Source organism: Drosophila rhopaloa, unplaced genomic scaffold (genome assembly GCF_018152115.1).
Source record: "Drosophila rhopaloa isolate 14029-0021.01 unplaced genomic scaffold, ASM1815211v1 contig_3, whole genome shotgun sequence".
NCBI lineage: Eukaryota > Metazoa > Arthropoda > Insecta > Diptera > Drosophilidae > Drosophila > Drosophila rhopaloa.
Window position 1 is genome coordinate 26,236,972 of NW_025335123.1, and position 26,586 is coordinate 26,263,557.

Sequence of the window (26,586 nt, forward strand, 5' to 3'; positions counted from 1 at the left end):
ATGGCAACTACTCTACTAACACATTTTTCTGCATTCCTGCATCGCGAGGGAGAAGAGGAGCAAGCTTTAAGCTGTGGGGGAGGGGTGGGAAAGTCGCGCGACGAGAGAAAAACTGAATGAAAATTGCAGGCAGCCATCCAGCGTGCCTAGCAAAAAGGAAGAGCGAAAAAAGCGTAAAAAGAAACAATCTAGAGACGGAGCCAGACTACGGAAACAAGGGAGGGGGTGGAGGTGGCTCACACACGTGGGACGTGCTGTGGAGCTCGAGATGCGAATGCCGTGGCTGGATGCTAGAAACACAGAACAGAGGAGACTCGACAAACTGGTGGCCCCGACTAGACGCTGTCTGCGTGCTGATGTTGGTATTAGCGCGTCTGTGTGTTAGGCATCTGTGTGTGCGACTGGCCGACATTCAAGGTTGACGGCGCACAACTTGTTGTTGCTGCGGCCATTGCAATTGTTGCTGCTTTCGCGGCAGCAGGAAGAGCACAAAGGCACCCTCTAGTCCCAGTTTCAAGAACCTCATGGGTAACAGTAAAAGCGAAGTTGCAGGGCTTCGAAAACAGGGGATAGGCGGAACAGGCGTACCATTTCCAGTTCATCAAAGTGACAGAAGTCGGTCGCTGCTGCAAAGTTGGCGACGAAGTTATGGCAAGCAATAAGAAGCAGGCACGAGAGTGGAGAGCAGCATAGCGAACCGACCAGTAGCACTTCCGTTAGCCTTGGAACCCAATCAACTGGAATCAACAACGGGCAATTGAGAGTCGCTCACAAGTGGACAAAGCACGCAGGCAAGCTGTTCCTACGGTTGCAGTTCCAGTTACTGTTACAGTGACTCATATTCTAGCACAGAGCACTTGTTTGGCTGCAGGACAGCCACAAATGCATTCGCCGTCAGACAGACAACAACAAATGGGATTCATGATCATGATCATAATCACCACGATCGGCGCGTTGATGATGCCATTCAAGGCCATCGCAAGTTGTGAGGAGTTGCAAAACAAATACAGGGAACAGCTATGGCAACAGCAACACAGCAGAAACAAAAGCGAAATCGAGGGCGCAACTGAGAGACAGAGACAGACAAAGTGCATAGTTATCGGTATAGACATGGGCGTGAGGAGAGTAGGGGGCGGTTGCGGTGGCGGTCCCGGCGAGTTCCCAAGTTCTCGGAAACGGTTACTCCAAGGCCAAAAGCCGGATAGACAAACAAATGGCACAGGCACAAAGGCTAGGAGATAACTCTTTTTCAGTTCTTGTCTTGTTCCGTCCCTGTCCCCTTTCCTCTTTCGTTCTCTGATCTATATTCTCCTTTCTTCTCCTACTTACTTCTGCTCCATTCGCGCTGTTTCTATTTCTGCCCAGGCGCAAGCACAACGAAATTGAGACCCTGCAATTCTTCGCTTCGTGTTCCTCTGCCGCCACTCCCCATTCTTCTGCCGCCACTCTCTGCTTTTTCCGTTCTGCTGGCTTAGTCAGTCAGTTGGTCATGAGTGTCATGTGCATAGTTGTGGCAGACTAGGACGACCGCGGAATGGGGCGAAAGGGGTTTATTAGACTCGGACTTTTCGATGCACTGTCAACGTTCGTTGGGTATTTTTATCGTTTCTTCCTACACTTTCGATGACATTTTACACTTGAGCACTCCGAATTTCTGTTTTTTTTTACTTTTCTTTTTTAGGAGAATAAGTTCTCAACTTTCATGGATCGGGGGAGAGACAGACGAGACAGAGAGGGTCGGTCTTATATAAATTGTTGTAGGCTTTCAAGCGGGTAACCCGAGCCGGGCTAATTAACGGTAAATGTGACAAACAGTGACAATGGCCGTGACTGTGACGGTGACCCCCAACAACTGCCCCACAGCCCCCCTCCCCCTTGTATCACCCACCACCCACCTGGTATTCCATTACCTCTTTTCCACAATGCAGGCTGCTCGCATGGGACAAAAAAATATATAGATGAAAAAAAAACAACAGAGCAGAGACGAAAAGTGCTGCGAATAATGAGCACAAAAAGTATATGTGTACACTCGATGAGCCAGATGCGCATTGAAATCCCCACTCCCTCCCCCTGCACTCACACTCGCACCCAACAATGCATTGACATTCAGTATCCACAGAAGCAACAACAGAATGAACGCCAAAGATCAACGGCCAAAAAAATTTGCCAGTCCCGAAAAATACACAAGACTTGGGGCCCACATGTGTGTATGCAGGGCCTAAAAATAATGCCCCCTTGTCGCACCCCTGACCAACCCCTTTCCGCTGGAAGCTCACGTACGAGGCGATCCGATCCCAACCGAAGTGAGTCGGGAATGGGAATGGAAATGCGAATGCGAATGGCAGCAGGAGGGCTTGAGCGGCCGAGGGGAGCCCTAGCTCTCTCGCGCAGTTGTGTCGAGCACATTTTTTATCTAATAACCTTGTGCAATGTTATTAAACCCAAAAAGTTTTTTAACCTCGACGGCACAGCGACAGAGACGGTGACGGCGACGTCGGCAGAGTGCAGAGAGCAGCTTTTTGATGAGAAATGGTAATACATTGCTGCTGCACTCGCGAACGTCTGTGTGAGTGCGTATAAATGTGTATGAGTGTGGGGGGCAATCGGCGAAGAGTATGTGTGTCAATTGATCGTAAGTGTGTGTGCCACATTGCGCAAAATGATCTATAAAATTAATGAGCTGGCCACGCACACACGCACCCCTATGTAAAGGCATCTCCATATCAATATGTGCGATGGAAATGAGAATGGCAACGAAAACGAAAATGGAAGACAGGCAAGCAAAAAGCAAGCAAGCTTAGTCCCATGTAATGCAAATTAAATTGTGTGCAGTGGAAAAGATGGAGAGGGAAACGCGCAGCAGACTTTCGCCTTGCATTCGCTTTATCTCCACATCTCTCTCACTTTGACGACTTTGTTTTCGATAGGCTTTTGTGTTCACTTTACTTTTTTCCCACTCCGTTGCCTCCTTTTACATTATTATTGCGCGTTTTGGAAAAAAAAACACTTCACATTTCAGTTTTCGCGAATACATTTGCTGCGCTGGCAACTTAGAAACCCCCTGTCTGCCTATTCCTATTCCATAAAAACGATATAACAAAACAGTTACGTAGCAGTAATTCTGCCAACTCAACTTCCAGTCGTTCCCATATTCCCAAGCATACACATAAGCAAATGTACATACTTACATGCATACATCGTTTTGGCAAAGGCAGTGGTTGTTGTAGTTTGCAAATTTTGCATTTCCAAACGCAGCTGAAATGGCGCAGTTTATTAGCTCTCCCTTTTTGCGCAAAGTATTTACAGTGATCTCTCGAAAGGCGGCCACCAGATAGAGATGCAGCGGTGCGAGCGGGAGCGCACCAGAGGTGAATGCACCCCTGCGACGCGGATGTCCCGCTAAAGAGAGCGAATTTCGCCGTTTGTTTGTTATTTTCGTACGCTTTTGCAATTTGCAGTTCAACGTTCATTAGAGCGGCGGCGGGACAATAACTGATTGCCCATTTGGGGCGGAGGGCGGTTCACTACAGGCGGCGCGGGGGATCACTTATCGGGCGAAGTGAACGCTGGCGATAATGGCAACACTTTGGAGTTGCACGAAGCCCAAAACGAAACGCACTGTGGGGCGGGGACGGGCGGCCGGCAAAGCCGTTGAACGCTCGACACAGTTCAAAGCCCCCGATGACGACAGCCGTGACAGGGGCGAAAAACAACGCGCACAAAAACCACACTCACTTCCCCTTCCGTTTTGAGGAGACACCAGAAAAAAAGCTTGTGCTTTTGTAACAACTCCAAATCCGTGGAGGGCTCCGATTTCGATCCGCGCGCGTCTCTCTGCGAACTAAACTAAGCGCCGCTGGAAAATGAATGCGCCGATCTAGCGCAAAACTATTCGCACCGCACTCGGCGTCTTTCCATTTGAATTGACTCAAGAGCAGCCTGTACGAAACTTACATGGCTAGTTTTCCAGTGGAGAGAGAGAGCGCCGTCAAAAGCGCTCAAATAGAAACTAGCGGAGAATAGAAATAGTTGAGTGGGAAAACGAGTAGGAGTGGGACAGAGGCTGCATTAATCTCTGTCTAGCGCTTTACGTCTGTGCTTCCTAAGCAGCGCCCCTCTCTTTCACTCACACTCGCGCACTCTCCCACTCTTGCGTTTTTATTTACCTGAAGCTTTTCGACTTTGGCTGGCAAATTTTTACGGGGGTAAATGACCGAATGTCCGACACACAATGACTAGGTTAAGGTGAAGGTCAAATTAGCAAAAATGCAAAACAACTAAGCGAAAGAGAGACGGCGAAGCTGACGGCGCAGTCGCAGCTCACTAACAATAGATATCAACATTGTCAGCGGGAATGCGAAAAGCGGTTGGTGAGGGGAAGTGGAAGGGAAGAGAGCCAAGCCAAAACAAAACAAAACAAAAAAAAGAAAAGGCGGCGCAGGCACCAAAAGCCCAAAAAAGAAACATAGACAATAGTGGCCAGGCTTTTTTTTGGGGGGGAAATAGGCATTCCAGACTGGAGAGAGGGAACAGGGATGTGCTGGCACTTCTTCTTCTTCTGTCTGGTACGATCCTCCTCCTCCTGGAATATGGCTGGAGGGGAAGAGAGCGGCCAGACTGCCTCTGTTGAGAGGTTTGTCCATACGCTCTCAATCTAACACCATTGCAAAATGGCAGTGGCGAGCTTTCTAACGCTCTCTCGCTCGCACTCTCTCTATTATGCGCCACTAACTAGGCAGCGACGTTGGCAGAGGCAGAGGCAGAGGCGATTGAATTGAGAATCGAGACCTTGAACTTGGACTCAGTTTACGAGTTGAAGAATTGGGTTTTGTTTTGAAATTACTCTCTCTCTGTGTCTGTGCGTGCGATAGCGCTCCCTCGCTTTTAATGGGTGCTACTTTTTCTATTTGCCCGCTCCCTCTCTACCCCATACCTTCTAGTTGCTTACAATTAGCCTAATGGGCCAATTAACACGCATTAATCAGGTGCCCTACAGGTTCCCGCCTCCCCAGTGTGTGTGAAATTGCATATGCAAATGAAAATGTTCCGTAATACCGGACTCATACAAACAATGCAGTGGGTGGTGGGCGCCGTTTGCGTCTAGCAATTGTCTAGCCGCACACAGACATTCGACTCACCCACACAGAAGCCAGCATTCTGCACTCGTTGTAAATCTCTCTTTACGACTCCCCTCACGGCCATTCTCTCCTCATCGCTCTCAGCTAGTTTGTACACAGAACTTTCGCTTTCACTACTCTTGGCTCTCGCCACGTGTGCCTGTATGTGTGTTGGCCGTTAGATTTTACATTTGGCCGGCATACGGTGCCTGTAAGGGGGAAAAGAGCGGAAGGGCGGAAGGAGGAAAGTATTTGCAATGTGTGCGATTTGCCATGTGAAAATGCGATGTGGGCGCCACAGCGTCTAGCCGGCAACAAGTGAAAAGCGGAGGAAAAGGGGAAAAGGGTGGGAAGTATGTAGATGTGGACTGACCTTGTTTAATGTTTTGTGAGCTGTCGTAGACGAACTTGTCGCCCACCGTTCCTATCGCAAGGGAAGGGGAATGGAGAGGCTGGAATGGAAAAGCGGATAGCTGCGAGTTTAATGTGTATGTGTGTGTGCATAGCTAAGTCGGCTAACCTTGAAAATAGAAACCGCGTACAAACACACCTGAAGAGTACGAAAGGAACGAAGGCGATGGCAAAGCAGAGTCAGAAGAAATCCGCAAAAGATTCGGACAAACTCAATAGAAAGAGAAAGCAAGAGGAGAGCGTGAGGGGCGTCAAACAAGTTTGCGAGGGTGGTGCAGGAGATGTAGATATAGATACGGTCGGCACACCGATCGGCTCACAGCCAACGCTTCTATTTTCGCTGGTATTATACAATTTAGTTTCCAACTGAACAAACTACTTGCCGCTCTATCTAATCGCGTTCGTCGCTGCTCTTTTGGCTTTTCATAAGCTACAGCGCAGTCAACCAAATAATTGCTTTTTTTTCAAACTCGCACCACATCTCACACCAACACACAGACACGCTGTTGGAGAGCCGAAAAAACGACTGCAACAAATTTGACTTTTTCTAGAACTATTTTAAAGGCTGCGAGAGTGAGAGGAAGCGAGAAAGAGAGAACGCTGGCTAGCGAAATGCGCCAAACAAAATTTAATAATAATACGACCACAAAGGCAACAAAAAATTTAGTATTTAGCCTTGAAAGTTCGTAAGCACTACGGACACACACACACATACCCAAGATTTCGGCTATATGCAGCGAGAAATAAAAAACGAAGACCTGAGAAAATTCAGCGAAATGTGTGCTTTTAGAATATAAAGTATCTGGCGAAGTGATCTTCATGCTCCTTCCAGGAGCCTTTTCCAGGGTTTCCCGCGGATGTCGTCGCCCTCTTTAAAAGTCTGGAAAGTGGTGAGAGGTTGCGGGAGGGTAAGACCACTTCCTCTCTTTCTTTACCATTATTAGTTATTAGTCAGCCGGCGGCAGCGCTGCGACTGCGACTGTGTTTTGTTCTATGCACAAAAATCCGACTCTAGTATAAACGGGAGAGCGACAGAGAGAGTCAGAGATCGAGAACATTAAAAATTCGGAACCGGGTTTTTTTTTTTTTTGCAAAAATGCTTTGTGAGTGTGCTGTCTCTGGGAACTCAACATTCTAATACGCCCCAAGTTGGACCTCCTGCTCTTTCGCTTTGTCCTGTTGATGTTGCTGTCCCTGTCCAATCCTTTCGATCACAAACGGACTACGGAGCGTGCGCGCGATCCCCTTTCTGTCGCGCCATCTCCCTCGCACCCGTATCCAGACGGCACAACACGCAACACACACACAGACACACACACACAGACGCAGACTTCTGAAATTTGGGGAATAGTTTCGATTGTGTGTGTCGGTGTGTGCTGACTTTTTTGGCTGCCTAATGCGCTTTTTGTGTGCGGTCGATGTCGACGCTGGCAGAGGCAGAGGCAGAGGCGGCGACCGAGGCAGCGCCTGAGACTGGCACGGCACTCTCTTCTTCTTTAGCGCGAATTCAGTTGAGTTTCTACGCTTGCAATCATCAAACGCAACAAACACAAAACACACGGAGAACGGACACGGACACGGAATATCCGAAATATCCACCATATCCGATCTACCAAATAGCCCGATAGCCCAGTCACGCCGATATCCGCACATCCGTCCGCGGATGATCCTGGGGCCGCATCGCTCCTCGCCCCTGCTGCTCGGGCTCATCGAGCTCGGCTCAGGCCATGATAACGCCAAGATAGTTTAGTTTAGTCATCGGTTCGGTTCGTTCGGTCGGTCGCTCCCCCAAATCGCTTGCTATTCGCCTCGATTCGCTTCAGTTCAGTTCGGCTCGGTTCTCCTCCAGAATTCCCAGCTTCTAGCCAACGGTTTATGGTCATCCTCGACGCGTCAGTGTGTGTACCGTGTGTGAGTGCGCTATTTTTTCTATTTTGTTAAGTGAGAAGGAGAGGAACTGCGGGCACCAGAAATTGCGTATACGCCAGCAGAATAGTTCATTCGAAATACGAAAATTCAGAAATCAAAAATTTCGCAAATTGCAAGCCCAGCTAAAAATACCAATTGAGCGAAAAGCTCAAAATGCCCCTCAAGCTTCAATAAGAAGCAGGGCTAACCAGAGCCGGGCGTCGGATTCCAATCAGAGCGCCAGCAGAAGAAAGGTGAGAGCCGAGAGCCCCTCGCAATTGGAGAATCGGTGGGAATGGGAATTAGAATGGGAATAAGACTGGGTAATGGGATGACGATATCGCAACGCCTGTACACAAAGGGATCTGCGAGGGGCTATTTTTGTGCGGACACATCACTCATACGTATCAGCTTGTGGGTTTACAGACAAAAAAAAAGTGCAGCGCACGCCCGGCGGACTTATCTAATAGTTTTCACTTTCAATGTCGAGCGAAAGCTCTGCCGCTACTCTGCTCCGCTTATCGCAATTCGCTATTCGCGAACTGCTCGGCGAGAGTAAGACAGCGATAGGGAGAGGGAGAGACAGAAACAGCGGAGAGATGAACTGCCCCAAAAGTTTTCTGTATTCAAATAAATTATATTTTTTTTTTTGGGTTTTTCTGCAAGATGTCCAGATGGGAACAGAACGTTTCCCGCCCCTGTGCCCACATGCCTGTTCCTGCTCCCGCTCCCGCTCCCGTTGCCGCCCCACCGTACAAGTGTTCTTGGTATATTTGCATTTGTTATAATTCGCTTTTTTCACTCCTCCCATTTGCGATGCGTTGGCTGTTTTCACTCCGTTTTTTATGGCTTTCTGTTTTTTTTTTCGGTGGTTCTGCACTCGTTATTAATTTTTTTCGCCGTCCGCTTGTGTTGCTTCTTCTGCTTCTGCGAGTGCTAATTGTCGTCTTGATAGTTTATTTAATTTTGATTCGCCGTGTGACATAGAAATGGTTTTTGCTGCTGCGTCGTCGCCGTGGTTGACATTTTAAACTGCATTTGTTAACAATTTTTAAACATTTCGCATAGTTGCAATCAAAACAGCAGCAGCAACAGAAGCAGAACAGGCAAAAAAAAACGCAAAACGGAGCAAAAAACCGTAGCAAAGCAGAAACAAATGCAAACTTTCAGTTCGCGCATCGAAAATAAAAGAATTTTGAAGCGAACTCTGAACTGCAGTAAACATAAGAGGGGGCGGCGGGAGGTTCGATTCTCGGCCAGGCCGCTCCACTTGTAATCCGATTTCGACTCAAATAATAATTGTTTGCTCTTTTGCTTTCTTTTCGCTTGCAGTTAAATAATCATTAGTGAACAGCCTATCTACCCAGCAACACAATCGGTCCCAACAGCAAATACTACCGACAGTAACCAAAGAAGTGCGAGAGCCACAGCGCTTTCATCCTTTAATCGGGGCCCGAGAAAAAGCCGTCAAAATACGCAAGAAGGTGACCTCAAAGAAGGCCAGCGTTGTGTTGGTTGACGACGATCACAACAACAACAACAAAAACAACCACAAAAACGACCACAACGCTCGGCAGCCCATACCCACCCCCACTTCCACGCCAATACCGATACCAACGCCCGCAGCCACGCCTACACCCGTGTACCCAGAACAGGAGCAAGTGCCAGAAGCCCAGTACCATAGGCAAACCCGGAACAAACAGCTCATCGAGATGGACGACACACAGCACTTCTGCCTGCGCTGGAACAACTATCAGAGCAGCATCACCTCGGCATTTGAGAACCTGCGGGACGACGAGGCCTTTGTGGATGTGACGCTCGCCTGCGAGGGACGCAGCATCAAGGCGCACCGCGTCGTCCTCTCAGCCTGCAGCCCCTACTTCCGCGAGCTGCTCAAGGTAAGTGTGCAATCTCTAGTAACCCCACATACCATTTGTTTGGGACATTATCCTCCGAACACTTAAGCAATTGCATTTTCAGCCACATAGTGTTGACCAATCTGCGTGTCTGGTTGCGTGAGTGGCCTACTTAGCAGCGATCGTGAATTTCTCCCGAAATCTCGATTTGCGCCTTTAATTCCGCCTGTGCACACATATGTGCAGCAGCCGCCGTTGTCAGTCTCATGCTTCGCAGTCGATTGTCTTCAACTTGGGGGATTACGTATATTTGTGCATGTATATAATACATGCCCGCAGCGCAAGGGGAGATATATAGTGGTTTTCGGCTTCATTTGTGGTGGTAGTACCGGGGTTTCCCACCAAGTCAAGTCTACCTTGCATCATGATCAGTTTAGACTGCCAAAAATACATCTAAAGCAGCAAGGGAACTACTTTGAAGTCGTAAAGCAAAGGCCCACTTTGCCAAGGTGGGCAAAACGTTCCGAAAAAGTTTATTTGGCAAGGAAGTGGGGAAATAGTTGTGTGCTTTTAGCCAAAGTATTATGGCCAGGAGTAAGTTTAGTCGAGCGGTGAGCGAAGTGGGGGCTGGCGTTTTGCTTGCATTTTAATTTATTTAGTTGCACACGACGGCAAATAACAGCCGGATTAAGAAAAAAAGACAAGAAAAGCACCGACTGCCGCGATAGACACAAACACGGCAATTGTCGGTAGATTTCGGGTAAGAGGGGTAAAGGGGTAAAGGCAAGCAAAAAGGAAGGAAGGAAGTTGTGTATACAGTCGAAGCACGTTATAATTTCTGGCTTGGGACAACCCTGCAATTTTAGCAATATATTTATTTTTAGTGGAGTTGCGGTGCAAATGAGTCGACCGCATGGACTTTGCTCTGGGACAACGATACGTATGATTGATTTGTGTGCCCTGATCATGCAACGCATGCGGATCTCCGTCCGTCTGTCCGGAAAATCAAAAGTAGAGCAGTTCAAACGAATCCGCAGGAGCGTAAATGCCGCGACCGCCTTCCACATCCTTCCTTCGCCCTTGGCTAATCCTTGAAGTTGCGGCCGAAGTTGGAGTCAAAGTAAACTTCCCGCACCGCCGAAGCCGCAGTTTGGTTCATTATTTTTATTATGACATTAAAATTATGTGAATCGCTCTAGTTGCCGACGTTTGCCCGCCAAAACTTTGCGCTGCCTGCATTGAAAATATTTGCACGCAATTGCGGTTTTTGAGCGACAGGAACGGGGCAAGCTAGTTAGAGGGGGACAAGGGGGAGGGGACAGCCTCGACGTTTGCCATTTGCATTGTTCAAGCTGTCATTGGCGGCGGGGGAGGTGGGCAAGAGACGAGGGACGAGGCAGAGAGGAAGTCCTGCAGCAGACATTATATAAATTACAAAGTTCCCTCCTCCGAACACCGCCCCTCGTTACTGTTACCGTCTCTTTCGACATGATTTGTTAACATGATAGAAAACTTGCTGCTTTTCGTTATTATTTTGCGTTTTTGTTCCAAATTATGCGCGAGGCCGGCAAACAAAAAGAGAGCAGCGCGGCAAACTTGTCAGTTCTGTTTGGTTTTGGGAAGAACTCCAATTAGGAGAAAGCTACGTGGGGAGAGGGAGTGCCGCGGGCCAATCCAGCGCTGATTACGCAACGACTATGGCAACGGAGGACGGGAACCGAAACAACATGTTAAGAAGTCCCCGGCAAAGTTTTCTCCTTTGCCCCCTTTACCGCCTTTACCTCCTTCACCTCCTCCACCAAAACAAGAAATTGCACGAGCAGAAAAAGTCGGCATTTAATTTGTTAAAAAGGCCAACTAAATGCAGCGGGACAAAAACAGCAACGCCAACAAAGGGCCGAGCGAATTTTTCTTGAGTTCTTTTTGTGCCTTCCCGTTTGTTGCTGTAGTGGAAATTATGTACCCAAGAAATTAGTATACAAAACTTTGCTGGCTGGCAGTGCAACACAAAAAACGGCAATGGCAACTGCAACGGCAACGGCCACGGCACTGGCACAAAACTTTGTAAATTCAATTTGAAATACATACAAGTGGGCAGTAGGAGGTGTACAAAAGGAGACAGTGGACAGTAGTCGCAACTGGCAGGCGAAGTGAACTGGACTCGACCGGACCAGACACTTGGCCCCCTCCCAGCTCCCAGCTCCCAACTCCCAGCTACCGGCTCCCGGCGACTGGGGTTAAGAGGCCCCGCCCAGTACTTGGCGTCGCAATTGTTGCGACTTTGCGCCTATGCATAAATATTTAATTAACTGCAGCGCATTATTTTAATTAGGTGTAACAACTGACAAACAACAATGTCAGCGACAAACCCATCCCCGGGGGATTCGGATTCGGACTCTGATTTCGAATCAGATTCAGAATGGCAATTGGCCAGGGGAGAGATTTGGGGTCTAGAGGGGACTTAATGGCTGCTGGTGAGCGGGGCATTTGTTAAAAGCATTCCTGGCTTTTGTGTAACGACCAGGACCACGCCCAAAGCCCCTCATTTGCAGATATGCCTGCTGCAGCGAAGGCGGCTGAAGAGGAAGTCTTCCAATCGGTCCGCTCCTCTCCGGCTGCAGGCGCCTTCGTCTTTCGTCAAATTGACCTCAATTTCGCAATACCACAGATATGAACTTACACCGCCGCACTGGCACTGAATTGCAAATATTCAGAGTGTGTGTACGAGAGCACATAAAATGCAAAAGCCAGTAAATAAAACAAAAACACGGGATGCAGGGCCTTTAAAGGCAACGGAGCCGAGGAGAAACAAAAGACGAGGCGAGACTTGACCTAATTTCTAGCCAAGCAGCAGAAACAGAGACAGAGAAACAGAAACAGAAACGGCGGAGGAGCAGCTCCCTTTGTTGGAGTTCCACTTGATAAGTGAAATTCACTGTACACACAGGCAGCACAAACTGGAATGCACTGGCCCTGAAAGTGCACAGTGGGAAGGGGATGGTGAGGGGGAGGAGGGCGGGAACTGGAATTACACATGGCAGAAGCAACAACTGCAGCTGATGGTGAACGCGACGCGAACGCGAAAAACGAAAGCAGCGAATGCAAACTTCAAATCGCGCGTTGGTCTGTTCAAGTTTCAACGACAATTGAAGGTTGTTTGGTCAGAGCCTCGTGATAATTGCCCAGGCAAACAGGCTTATCGGGGACAGGGGGAAGGGGGCAAGTGCCCTGACTCAGCAACTGCCTGACTAAGTTACTAATCGCTATATCCACATCCACGCACTGTACTTACAGAGCACACCCTGCAAACACCCGGTCATACTGCTGCAGGATGTCAACTTCATGGACCTGCACTCGCTGGTGGAGTTCATCTACCACGGCGAGGTGAACGTACACCAGAAGTCCCTGCAGTCCTTCCTAAAGACCGCCGAGGTCCTGCGCGTCTCCGGACTCACACAGCAGCAGGCGGAGGACACACACAGCGTGAGTAGAAGCCACTATCGCCAGTATGGGCCCCACTCTACTTCGCATTGTCCGCAGCACCTGACTCAGATCCAGAACCTGGCCAACGTCGGTGCCCGCACGCCGGTCAACACGCACGCCCATTCGCACCCACATCCACATCACGGTGCCCTGCACGACGACGGCGGCGCCTCGACCGTCTTCAGCCGCCAGGGAGCGGGCTCCCCGCCACCCCCGGCGCTGCCCCCGCACATCAACAACCAGCTGCTGAAGCGCATGGCCATGATGCACCGCAGCACCGAGGAGACCTCACACGCCCTCAAGCGGTTGCGCGGATCGGACAATGGTCTGCCGCTATCCGGCGCCGGCGGGGCCAGCAACAACAACAGCCCCGACTTGCCGTCGCTCCATGCGCGCAGCTCCTCGCCCCAACAAACTCCGGCCGACTTCAGTACGATCAAGCACCACAACAATAACAACACGCCGCCGCTCAAGGAAGAGAAGCGTGAGTGTCTGGCGATCCCGGAGGGGATTGGTGACCCAATGCCTAATAACCCGCCCCCTTTCGCCCCGCTTTCCCACAGGCAACGGACCCACTGGTAACGGCAACGGCAATGGCAACGGCGCGAGCAACGGCAACGGAATCTCCATTAGCGACAAGCTGGGCAGCCTCACACCCTCCCCGCTCGCTCGGGCTGGCGCCGAGGAAGTCAAGTCGGAGCCCATGGAGCTGGTCTGCTCCAACAACAATGCCAACGCCAACGACGAGCACAGCAACGACTCCACCGGCGAGCACGACGCAAACCGCTCCAGCAGTGGCGATGGCGGCAAGGGCTCCCTGAGGTAAGTCATTACAAAATCGCTACAAAACTAACATCCCACGGTTAGCTGTTCTCTGATGATCAGTTAAGAAGCTTGAAAACGTATTTGCCTGAAGGATACATTTAAGTAAGGACCCGTCATTGAACTACTAACCCTCGAAATTACATTCCAGCTCCGGCAACGACGAGGAAATCGGTGACGTACTCGCCTCGCACCACGCCGCCCCGCAGTTCATCTTGTCGCCGGCGGAGAACAAGATGTTCCAGGCCGCCGCCTTCAACTTCCCCATGAGCAATATTGATCAATCAGCGTTCCTTGGTGCGTATGAGCAACGTGTGAAGTGGGCGTACTAACTGACTAACTAACGCTTTCCCTTCCGCTCTCCGCCTGTTCCCCCCGCTTTCCCCCTCTCTCTCGTTCTCGCTGCCACACTTTGTCGGTTGCCACGATCAGGTCTCAACACACAGATGCAGCAGTCCGGTGATCTCGCCGTGTCCCCTCAAGGTGAGTCTGAGCATTTATCTATCCGTACTCTATTGTTCCGCTCTATTTGCGCCCAAAAGCTCATTATTACATTTTTTACATCAAATGCAAATGCAAATGCAAGTACCAAAATAATATACCAAAGAGTCTATTCAAGTCAGATACCAGATACCAAAAGAAATGAAAGGCTATAAGCAAACGTAAACCTAAAAGTAAAGAGAACAAGATTCCTTACCCGAAACTAAATTTTAACTAAAACAAAAACCAAAGCCAGAATCTAAGTCAATGTAACTAAAAACTGCTGAGAAATCATTTTGACTGCCCGTACAATAATTTGGTTGTATTTTCGATAAAATTTAAAGATATTTTTTGTATTATTTTCATTGTTTCCGTTGTTTATTTGTTTCTTTCGATTTTTGCGTTTCGACTGACTTGAGGACGCACACGTACATACATACATGTCGCATATGTATTCGTGTCGATCAGGAGCAAGACTTTTGATTTAATTTTCGATTTATTTCCCGTTTGACTCAACTCGAATCAGCACCCGAATTCCAATATGAATTTGAACTTGATCCTTGGAACCAACGGCAGACCCAAACCGAAATAACCCCCCCACCCAAAAAAAAACCCCGAAACGGTTTGCAGTTCGTTGCGATTCCAACTCGAGTTCCCTTCGTAGCGTAAAAAGTGTATAAATTTCTTTCTTGTTTGATTGTTTCGATGGTAAATGTTTTCATTTGTTTCGGTCACATTCACACACACGCACATGCCAGAAGAACCCAGGGAAAAGCCTCCAGATTTCAGGTTTTATATAACATATGTCCCCACTCCAGTACCTGCAATGCAACTAGTCAGTCTCCAATGTCATTCGTGTGAAAAAGAGCCACAAGTTCTTGCTGCCGATGATGCTGGGGCCGTTGACGAGTGATGCATTATGCATATAGGAGGATAATTGCTAAATAAACACAAGCCGCGAAACTTTGGCAAACAGTCAGCAACAAACAACAGCGAAGTGGAGCAACAGGCGCAGCCACACATCGGCTTATTTCTAATTCCCGATTCCCGAGTTGTTTGATGAACTACGCAAAATTAATTAACTCCCAGTTTCCCAGCTCGTCTGGCCCGCAGAGTGTTTAGCAAAATATTATCAAAAGCTTCGCGCCACACTCGTTGCGGTGTGTGTGCTGCTGCGGTTAGGCCGCAACAATCCAGAGTCCCGTCCCTTGAGCCCTTGACAGCTCCCATATGTTTGATCTTGCCAAGATCGATTAGCCGTGGTGGGCACAAACGACCTCAATTTACGCGCCCGTGTCCAAGAACCATCCCAAGGGCAAAACTAATACCGAATGCTACACGACACCAAACTGTGACGTTAATGTTTCTTAACCGTTGTTATTTTGACTGCGTAATCCGCTTATGTTTATATTTCCGTTTCCGTTTTTGTTCTGCATATGTTATTTTTCGTTTTGTTCCTCTTTGTGTGCTAATATTTTGTATTCGTAATAAAAAACCCAAGTAAAACAAATCAAGCCCCAGCAAAATGTACTACAAAAACAGCAAGAGCACACTCACACATACAATACACACACCAATACACTTCCCCACTACAAACACATGCAAAGAGTTCCAAAAACCGCCCCAAGTTAGAAATTATTCCCCGTTTCCACCCAATCCCGTGATCCAGCCTGGCCAGCCGCCGTTTTTGTTCTTTTAAACCAAACTCGGAAGGGGAAAAGAGAATTATATTTTCAGTTCGGTTTCATACTATGATTCTGTAGAGTAGAATCCCAGAGTTCCCATTTCGCAGCTTTTTTTTTTCATTTACAAAATATTTTATTTTGATTTATTCCATTACGTTTTTTGTGTTCCTCCCAGTTTCAAGAATATGGCTGATAAACTCTAGACATGACACACGAAAGTCCCGCAGAGAAGCGAACACCGAGTACATTTTGCAATCAAATTTTTATTGGTGTGAACTTTTAGTTTTCATGTAAAACGCAACGCATTTGAAGATCGAATATATACAAACCTACATAATATATATATATATATGTATATTGAATATTGAACTATTTAATTTATTTGTACATCGTCGTGCTTGTGTCTAAAACTATGTAAACCCCACCAAATGAACCACCCATCGACCCGCTCCCATCAGCAAAGTCCAAACAAAAGCTTTATTTGCAACAATTGCATTTGAACGAATTTTCACATTAATGTTCAATGTGTCTTTTGTTAACAACTGTCGAAGTCCCCACAGCCTGAGATGGAGGTAAAGGGGGTTTTCATTTAGTTTACCTCCAGAATCCCAAACAAGCCACCCCATTGCCCCTGGGTCTGTCTCTTGTCCCCTCGAATTTGGCCACACTTTGCTTTGAGCACACACACAGCCCGGCCAGACCTCAAAATAAACCCCCCAATACCCCACACGAAACCCCAACACTCATACTCCAACCAACTTGCAATTATCTACTGCGAATATAGAATTGAGCGCGGGTACGTAAATCGGGCACTCGTAAATCCGTTAATAGCCTATCCTCCGACCCCTGGTCCGTGCCCCGGGGCGGAAGATCAGTCAGAGCTCAGCACAGATTGGCATTCGTTCACACATGCGCACACAATACGTTTCATTCGTTTATTCCGTTTCACTCCACTTCGTTGCGCGACTCTCGACAGACCCATACTACAACGCAATGTGTCCCCACTCGACACCGCACGCTCCACGCTCCACACTTGAAACCCAACACCTCGATCACCTGGCCACGCTAAATACGCACGCACACACATACACACTTATAGACCAGCCACAGGACACACAAACACACAAGAGCCCCCGTGAAATGAAATTCAGAAGGAACCTTTCGCTATTTGAGAAGTCCAATAGCACACACACTCCCATACTTACACACACATACATCAGCGCCCACCCGCACACACACACATGAACTCTATTATGCGCTCCAACAGCTAACAAAAAGATCGCCAGAGGGAACTAATACCTTAGTTGATCGCCTAACGCTTTATTTTATTTCCAATTGTACTAACCGACCAAAATTTAAAATTCCCCCAATAATCGTGAGAAGTATACATATATAATATATCTACCTACCCACACACGTATATATATGAACCAAAGTATATACATAAATATTGTTAAGAATTGATCGACCTAACCCCTATATACGTATATAAATCCGCTTTACTAAACCCCAATGGATTCAGAGATACAAGCACTGCCCCAAAAGGCGACCCAAGCAGACAACTCGATACATGATACAATCACACCCACCCCCACTTCCCCCTCTTCTATCTCACAAGTCCGTACCCACACTTCCCTTAGCACTAAAGAACACAAACTAAGAATACCTTTACAAACAACTTAAGGCTTCAAGTATATACATTTGATTGACAAACCGCTTTAAATTACGCTCTATATATACATATATATTTGTTGCTCCTATTTATTAAACCAAAGAATACAAACACACACACAGTCAGGAAAGGAGAACTCAGAGTACTAGCTTACGCCTAGCATATCTAGAATAAAGCATTCAAAATTCTCTAATTTTAAGTTCCGCAATTGGTGACCCCAGCAAACCGAAAATCGAACAATGTATCCACCACCAATCTATTTAAGTTACCACCTAAGGACACAAACGAATTGAAAGCCACAAAAGAACGAAGATCTCCAGTTTGCAAGCTGCGGATGGAATAGAGGAGTTGGGAAATTACGAAAAATTATGCTTTAAAGGAGGATTACTTAAATTGAAAACATTTTACATTAAACAATGTATTATTATTAGCATACAGCATATAAGATGTAAAGGTCAATTAGATGGACCCTAAATTGAGAAACGTAAAAACAGGGAAACAATAACTTGTTATCCAAGAATATTTACAAAACTGTCAAAAAATCGAAGAGAAATACCAACCCTCCAACCCATCCGCAAGCCCAAGAATAAAAAAATAACTAAAAGCTAAAGTTTTATTTTAATTTAAGCACAATGTAAATTTTACAAAATGTTGCTAACATTGAATAATCAAAAAGAAGTCGAAATTAAAATCGAATCTAAAAAATACCATTATAATAACGGGAAGAGATAATGATGATGAAGATGAAGGTTATAATTTGGCAACGGTTTAATTCTAGAGATTTTTAAGTGACACACACACACACACAAAACTTCGAACCCCCTATACACACACACAAACACACACAAACAGACACGGAGAGAATTACTAGGTACGGGAAGCCAGAGTACACGAACACCACAATACACGAAAATGAAAGTACAGATACTATGAACTTTTTATGGTGATGGTGTTTTACACAAACACATCCACACACACACACAAACAAACGAGCACACAGACACACACAAACAGACACCTGCCGCTCTTCTCTTACCTTCCTTTTTCGCCCGAATTCAAATATTCCTTCTATTCCCGCTCCTACTTTGTAAATTACCACACACCACCGCACACTATGGTAATGAGTTAAACAACAACCAACTAAACTACAGCAAAATCAACCCAAACCAAACAAAACCAGCCAACCAACCAAGAAAAACCTTAAACCAAACCTAAACCAAACAAAAGAACCCCAACAATTTTGCACACGTTGAGTATCGGTAGTGTCCATCATTCGATCAGATCGACATCGATGTCCATATAAGCAGACGCCAAGAAAGAAAGAGTCGATGCGCACAGTTTGAGTCGCAGGCACGGCAATTCGGTTTCGAGTTGAATAATGAAAAACTGAAACTGAAACGTCGACGAACAATCAAAAAAGAAATAAATTTCTCGCATTTCCCATGCAGAGCCAGCCGTTTTCTTTTCCATATGCCATATCCCAAAAACCCTTTTCCCCACCTCACCATCTATTTTTCTCTTTCTCTCCCTTTCTGTTTATCTCTCTGTCTAATGTGACGCACTTCGCAAGAAAAACAGATTGAACAATCGAAAAATAAATCCAAAGTTAAATTAGCCACTGGCTTAAGCAAAAGCTAAAGCATAAATTAAACAATCTTACATATTTGATGCAAAAAATGCTAACGAAATTCGTTTTATGATAACTATCCGGCTATATATCCCATGAAAACAAACAAAAATATCGAAAATCAAACATTCAAAAGTCCAAATCTGAATCCAAACGCAAAATTGAGGCAAAAAAACAATTCAATTCAATAAAACTCGTTGTCCTTGGGCTAATGCGACGTTTTCTGACTTTCTTCCCCACTTTGTCGTCAGGTAAACTGACGACAAATGCTACAACTACTACAACAACAATAAACAACAACTTGATTACCAACAACAACAACAACTACGTTTACTCTCTACCAACAAAAACCTCCAACTCAACAAAAACTCCAACTCCATCACCACCAACTACTACTACAACAACAACAACAACAAATCCAACTCGACCTACAGCCATCACAAGTGCCTCCGGCATCTGTGGCCTTAACCTCTCCACTTTCGCAGCCAACGGGAGCAGCGGCGGTAGCAACGGCGGACTCTCGGTGACCGCCCTGCTGCCCCAGCAGCAGCAGCACCACCACCAGATGTCGCAACAACAGCAGCAACAGCAACAGCAACAGCAGGGAAACAACTCGGGCACCCAAACGCCCAACGGGATCCTGGCCTGCAGCACGCCCACCCCCAACACGCCCACCACCACCCCGCAGCAGATGTTCGCGGCGGTGATGGCCAACATGGCGGCCTCGGCATCAGCATCCGCGTCCGCCTCGACAAGTGGCAGCGCCAACAGCTCGTTGAACAACTCCACGGGCGGTCTAAACTCAGCTCTCAACTCATCGAGCGGCGCCGGCGGAGTGGGCGGTCTGAGTAGCGCGACCAGCGGCGGCGACGACTTCCGATGCAACCCGTGCAACAAGAACCTGAGCTCACTGACGCGCCTCAAGCGCCACATCCAGAACGTGCACATGCGCCCCACCAAGGAACCCGTGTGCAACATTTGCAAACGCGTCTACAGTTCTCTGAACAGCCTGCGCAACCACAAGAGCATCTACCACCGCAACCTCAAGCAGCCCAAGCAGGAACCGGGCGCCGGTGCCACACAGGCCACGGCAAACAGCTTCTACCATCAGCAGCACCAGCAGCAGCAGCTGAACCACCACTCCTCCTCATAGGGCTTCATGTACTTCGACTACCGCCAGCAACATCAGACGCGGCACCACCCTCACCCTCACCAGGTGACCGACAGAGGTGGAGGGTTCTCCAGCTGAGGGGGGGCTCCCGAGCGGTACCGCCAGTGGGAGTAGAAGGTTCTTGTTAAGTTTGTCCCTTGGCGATTGTAATGAACGAACTGAATGTCAAGCAAACGTAGGTGTAAGGTATAGGAACAAACACAAACCCACATTCGGAAGTGGGACGGTGCTTTTTGTACACATTAACTATTAAAGACCAGATGGAAAACAACTGATGAAATTTGAGGGAAATGGATGTGCACACACACACACGGTCTAGGCTAGTTACAATTAGTTGCCTTCGGTAGTTGCTAAGCACAGGATACACAGTTTATACAGTTAATACAGAGTAAATCGGTAGCCGTTACTAACCCTAAGATTACCCCACTTACCCCCATTTCCCCATCCACTCCCTTCCCACCTACGCTTGAAACGTTTCCAAGAGTTATGGAAACCTTATCACCCCATTCCCATTACCATCCCACATCAGCTATATAGGTCTTAATAACGTTAAGTAGGAGCTAGCAGAGGTGCCCGTAGTGAATTCTTCGAAATGGCTTTAAATAAATACAATTTATTCGATAGACAGACAGTATATTCTATATACACTTTATGATAGGCACAAATCGTATACCAATTACAAGGGGGATAGGAGTACGAATTATCTTTCACAACATTTTAAAAATAAAGACCAAGCTGCAGTTTTTTTAACCTTTACATAATATATAAATAATGTTGAAAAGTTAAGATTTATACATGTAGGCGAAAAAAAGTTTACGAGTTTAAAAGAACAAGCTGCGATGAGCGAGAGGGAGCGACCGACCGAACGACCGACCAATTGCAAAGATCTTTTCTATAGTACTCTAAACTAGTTATCAGATTCTGAATAGTAAGGTTTAAGCGCACACCAACACACGTACGCACCCATACTCACTCGAATCACGACGCATATGTCTAGGTTAAGAAAAATGTTTATCAATTTTTTTAAACAATTTTTTTTTGTATTTTTAATGTTAAATATTCGAATATTGAATAATGATACTGATATGTTTGACCGGATACTTCGATTATTAAACCTGTGTTCGTTAATTTTTAGTGCTGCTAAGTAAAAATACAGACACATGTATGTGCGTAAGACCTATAAATACAAGCAAATATATATATATACGTATATACGCCACACACCCGCAAGCCAATGCAGTTAATATCCATGTATGATCTGAAGCGAATGCGGTTCTGTGCGAAGAACTCCACTTACGATTCTAATTCAATTCATGATAATTACAATAAACGTCTACACATCAAAGCGATATTTCATTTACCCTGTCCATTCCCGAGGTCACTCCCCAGCACCCACGCCCCAACCTCGGTGTTGTATGCATGTCAATCGAGGACTCGTCACTCGCCCCCTTTGGAAAACTAACACCAAAACCAGCCTTGGAAAGCCGACCGACAGAGGTACAACCCCCACCCCCCCACACACACACACATTCTTAATCTCCACCTATTTGTTTCTGTCTATAAACATATCATGCTCATATCCTCACTAAAACTTTTCATAGTCTAGATTGTAGAGCCAGATTTTTTGCCATGTTTCTCGTTAATGTTTCATGTCATGTGTGCCGAACAAAACCGAATCGAACTTTGACCCTATCACACGTACACCTACGCCAACACACCTGAAATCGGGCGCAAACTTTACGTACTTTAAGAACCCCTGAAGACTAAAAATCTTTAAAAGAAAAACTACTAATACTAACACCCCACATTCAAGCAACCCCACCCCCCCTCCGCTTCACCATAAGAAGGCGGCGAGATCGACTCGCCTCCAACAGAAACACAAAACATCTGAATCTTCTTAGAGATGCCCCAGATTTAACCACCGAACCACCCCTTGCCCACAACCGTTAATGTGAAAAAGCCCTCTACGTGTGAACAACCCGTTCCCTAGCACGTTTAATATCCCACACATTTTGTTCTTTTTAACCAGTCCCCAAACCCCAACCTTAGCCTCAACCCGAATCCCGCCAAAATCCAATCCAACCCTATCAAACCCAACACAGGCAACGGTGCTGCGATTGAGTTTGAAAAAAAGAGACACTAGTGACAACTGCAAGAAACTTGCAAGTAAACAAAATAGAAAAAATAACCAAAAAAAGATAAATTCAAAATAATACTTTACATTTTATATATACAACAAATCAATCAGGCCAAAAACGTTTCAAAATTTTGCTAAACTTAACAAACAATTGAGAAATCGAATAAAAAATACTGAACGCATACTAAATTGGAATTGAAGTCGAAATTGAATCGAAAATCGAGAAATGCGAATCGAAATCGAAAACAAGACAAATTGGTTTAAAAGCATCCACGAAATTCGTGACAAATCACACCCAATTGGCAAAGACACCACAAAATTATCAACCAGTTCCCAAGGTCGTCCCCAATGTCGTGGCACTCGCAACTGCAACTGAAACCTTGCAACTGCAACTGCTATTGCCACCGATCGGGGCGCAAATTTTTGAATCCGAACCGAATCGAATCCGATTTGGATTCGAATTCGAGAGACTGCGCAGGTCGAGCCGAGTTCCCCACCTGCGGCTTGAGAACCGTGCACTTCGAGTTCAACTCCAACCACCACAAACTAGCCACAGCAACAACAAAAACAGCAACAGCAACAACAACAGTCAACAAACCGTTTTATTACCATTTTATTTCCATGCGTTTTCCCCGAAAAAAAGGAACGAAAACCCAACCCGAAACAAAAAACAAAAATTTAACCTCCGAAAATGCGAGATTGCTAATCCACTCCGAATCTAAATCGAATCGAATCGAGAACAGCAGCGTTTTTTCAACAACTTCCTTGGTAAAAACCAATGCGAACCAAAAAAAAAAAAATGAGAAGAGCGTTCGCAAAAAAGATAAAAATGAAACGATTACCAAAAGCAAAAATTTGAATAAACAGTTTAAAGAAAAGCAAAGTTAGCAAAGTCAGCAAATTTACATTGTTTTGAGCCTGGATTTGTTAGTGTTATAAAAGTAAACCAATCAACAACAAACAAACATACATAAACAGACACAAAAACAGTTACAGTTACAGTTACAGATACTTATACAGATACAGATACAGATACAGTACACAGCCAGACAAACACGCCCACGGAATCCGACAGAGACACACTGAAACGAAGAACTAGACACGAACAAAACAACTACCAAAACTACTCAAACACACAACTAAACAACAAAGAAAACCAAACAAAAACAAACCAAAATAACAACAAAGTCAAATATACAGAAAAGTCACTATTGTCTCTTTTTTTCTTCTCTTCCTCTATATGACCGTATAGGTGGCAGCACCGGCAGCCTACTCGGCGGCGTTATAGTGCCCGGCGGTAGTGGCACCCATAGTAATAATAGTAACAACAACAACAACAACAACAACCAACAACAACAACAACAAGTAGACCAACAGTCATCACCACACCACCTCCTCCAACAACATCATTCCACACCACATACCAACAGTCCACAACAACAGCAACTGAAGCAGGAGCAACTGAAGCAGGAACAACTGAAGCACGAACAATTGAAGCAGTCGGGTGGCGGGAGCAGCAAGTCCAGTGACCTGCACATTGCGGCGGGCAGCGAGCGAAGCCTGTCCCGCTCCTCGCAGGGCATTGCGGAGGGCGGTGGCCACAGTGCCACGCCCTCGCCCACCGCCTACCACAAGCGCGAGAGGGAGCGCGAACGCGAGCGAGAGAGAGAGCGAGAGCGAGAGCGATCGCTAGACCACGAGCGGGACCTTGAAGGACCGGGCGGCACCGGATCACCGTCTTCGCCGCCACCACCGCCGCCGCCATCGCACCATTCGCATTTCGGCCAGCATCCGTTGTCGCTGCTGCCGAGCCATCACCAGCTGCACGCCACCCACCACGAGCTGAGCGCCGCCGCCCACCACGCCCATGCCCACGCCCACGCGCACGCCATGGCCCGTGCCGGATCGCCGTTGGAGCACCACCACCTGTTGCACCACCGACGGGCTTCGCTCTCGCCCTCCGGAGCCGTGGCCGGAGCCAGCGGCGGAGGAGGACGCGGATCGGGGGAGCGGGCGGACCGGGCGGCAGCCTCCTCTCCTCAGTGCGCGCCCAGGACGTGGCACAGGCCAACCGGTTGCTGCTGCCCCTGCCCCTCAACGCCTGCCACCGGTGCGACGTGTGCGGCAAGCTGCTAAGCACCAAGCTCACGCTGAAGCGCCACAAGGAGCAGCAGCACCTCCAGCCGCTGAACAACGCCGTGTGCAACCTGTGCCACAAGGTCTTCCGCACGCTCAACTCGCTGAACAACCACAAGAGCATCTACCACCGCCGCCAGAAGAACCACCACTCGTACTTCCACCACGGGGCCAACGTGGGCCAGGCGGGCAGTCCGGGCAGCCGGCTCCACCAGTCGCTCAGCTCGCTGAGCGCAGCAGCGGCGGCGGCCAACAACAGCGTGAACGTGGGCGGGGGCGCTGGCGGAGCCGGGGGCAATGCAGTGGCCGCTGCCGCGGCGGCAGCAGCTGCGGCTGCCGAGCTGCTACTCTCGCCAATAGTTGGAGCCGCGGCCGTGGCCGGGGGAACGGCCAGCTCCACGCTCCAGCTGGCCGCGGCGCACCAGCAGCAGCAACAGTCCTCGCCGGGCATTGTCAAGCCGTGCATGGACTTCTTATAAGATCAACAGCAACTCTTGCAGCAGCTGTTTCACGTGGCGCTCAACAACTCCGCGGCAGCAGCGGCGGCTGCAGCGGCAGCAGCTGCAGCGGGACCGGGCCCGGGAGCGGGGGTGGGAGCTGGGCCGGAGGCAATGAGTGGCGTTCAGGAGTACGGAGTACAGGGGCCCAGCGGCACGCCCACCGTCGATCTCACCCAGCTGGAGCACTCGGCGGGAGGCGGTGGGTTCTCCGCCGCCGCCTTGCAGCACCACCTGCCGCACCACCTTTCCCACCAGCATTCGCTGTCCCACCAGCATCCCCACCAGCTTTCGCACCCGCACCCCCATCCGCACCCGCATCCGCACCAGCACGCATATGAACGAATGAATTTATTAGACCAATAAGCGAGGCGCAGGAAAGTATGCTACGAAAACTAGACGCGACGATCGGGCACCAAACACACGCACACAATCGAATGAAGAATGAGGAGGAGGATGTGGAGAATGAGTATAAAGAACCGACCGAACGGACGAAAGGATTAGGATGAGAACAGGACTACGATCACATAACCATGTATATTTCGGATCTCACAGAACGGAAAATTCAAAGACTTTTTCGGCCAGAACAAAAAAGAAACAAAAATGGCAAATATTAAGACGAAGCCGATAAACAAGAAAGCGAAAGCAAGGAGAGGAAATGAAGACAAAAACATTTTTAGGCAAATGGAAAAACTGTGATTATTTATGACTTGATTATAAAGCAAGCAAAAACAAAAGTCTTTTATGATAAAGCTATATACATACATATACACACGCACACACTCAATTAGATCGCGCTGGAGCAGACTCGAAATCTGGGCAGAACACGTATACATATAAGCATTTTTTTTCCCCATCCCAAATTGGGATGCGAATAGAGTTTGTCACGTTAGAGCTAGATTAGAAAAAAGCGGCGCTCCAACCCGAGCTTGGAGCACAGGATAGAAGACTGTTAACCATGCCACCCACACGTACACACGCCATACCCCATTGAACACGTACCCCTGAGTATTACCCGCAGGAAGCGCAAGACGTAATCGTCTTGCCTCTCGAAACCTAATCCGAACCGAACCATATCCGCCAATCGTTGTGAATGTGGATGCAGCCGGGGATCACACTAAATCTGAATCTAAATCACTGAACTAATGTGCAATGCGCTATGTCTAGCTCTTCCCCTTATCTGTACAGCATCTAACTATTCGATTTTCGTCGCATATGACTTTTCTTAACACCATAATACAGCAGAACTTACAACTAACGCATTTTTTTTTATTGTATTATTGTAAGATATATATATATATATGTATACATATATATATATATATATATATATATATGTGTGTGTACATTAAAATATTCATCAAATGAGTAGAAAGGTCAATGTAAAAACCACAACAATGTAAACCTAGTCCTAAGAAAATGTGTGTGTGTAATACGATTTTTTTTTTACTTATCTGCAATTACAAGCGTTGCTCCTAGGAAAACACACACTACTATACATTTGTACATGTATAACTTTAAATATGAATATAATATGAATATAATTAAGACTATGACTCAGCATAACGCATAGGCAGCGAAGCC

General features: G+C 47.3%; 2 protein-coding genes across 7 annotated transcripts in view; one reads left to right on the forward strand and one right to left on the reverse strand.

Moving 5' to 3' along the window:
• The window catches only part of LOC108052935 (mucin-2), a 107,442-nt gene extending 103,448 nt beyond the window's left edge, over window positions 1-3,994 (reverse strand). For 2 of the 6 annotated variants that reach the window (XM_044461314.1, XM_044461315.1), the window contains exon 1: window positions 3,189-3,968. In XM_044461314.1, the coding sequence (XP_044317249.1) occupies window positions 3,189-3,470 (282 nt within the window). In that variant the 5' untranslated portion in view covers window positions 3,471-3,968. Of the gene's footprint in view, window positions 1-3,188 lie in introns of all 6 variants that reach the window. The other 4 variants (XR_001769669.2, XR_001769670.2, XM_017135484.2 and 1 more) reach the window with 4 other exon arrangements.
• LOC108052936 (broad-complex core protein) overlaps window positions 1-26,281 on the forward strand; it is an 83,289-nt gene extending 57,008 nt beyond the window's left edge. Inside the window, 8 exon segments of the mRNA XM_044461316.1 lie at window positions 8,769-9,334; window positions 12,587-12,775; window positions 12,833-13,259; window positions 13,339-13,597; window positions 13,749-13,894; window positions 14,030-14,080; window positions 23,622-24,368; window positions 24,371-26,281. Coding sequence (XP_044317251.1) covers window positions 9,149-9,334; window positions 12,587-12,775; window positions 12,833-13,259; window positions 13,339-13,597; window positions 13,749-13,894; window positions 14,030-14,080; window positions 23,622-24,368; window positions 24,371-25,368 — 3,003 coding nt within the window. The 5' untranslated portion in view covers window positions 8,769-9,148 and the 3' untranslated portion in view covers window positions 25,369-26,281.
• Window positions 26,282-26,586: the final 305 nt, after the last annotated feature.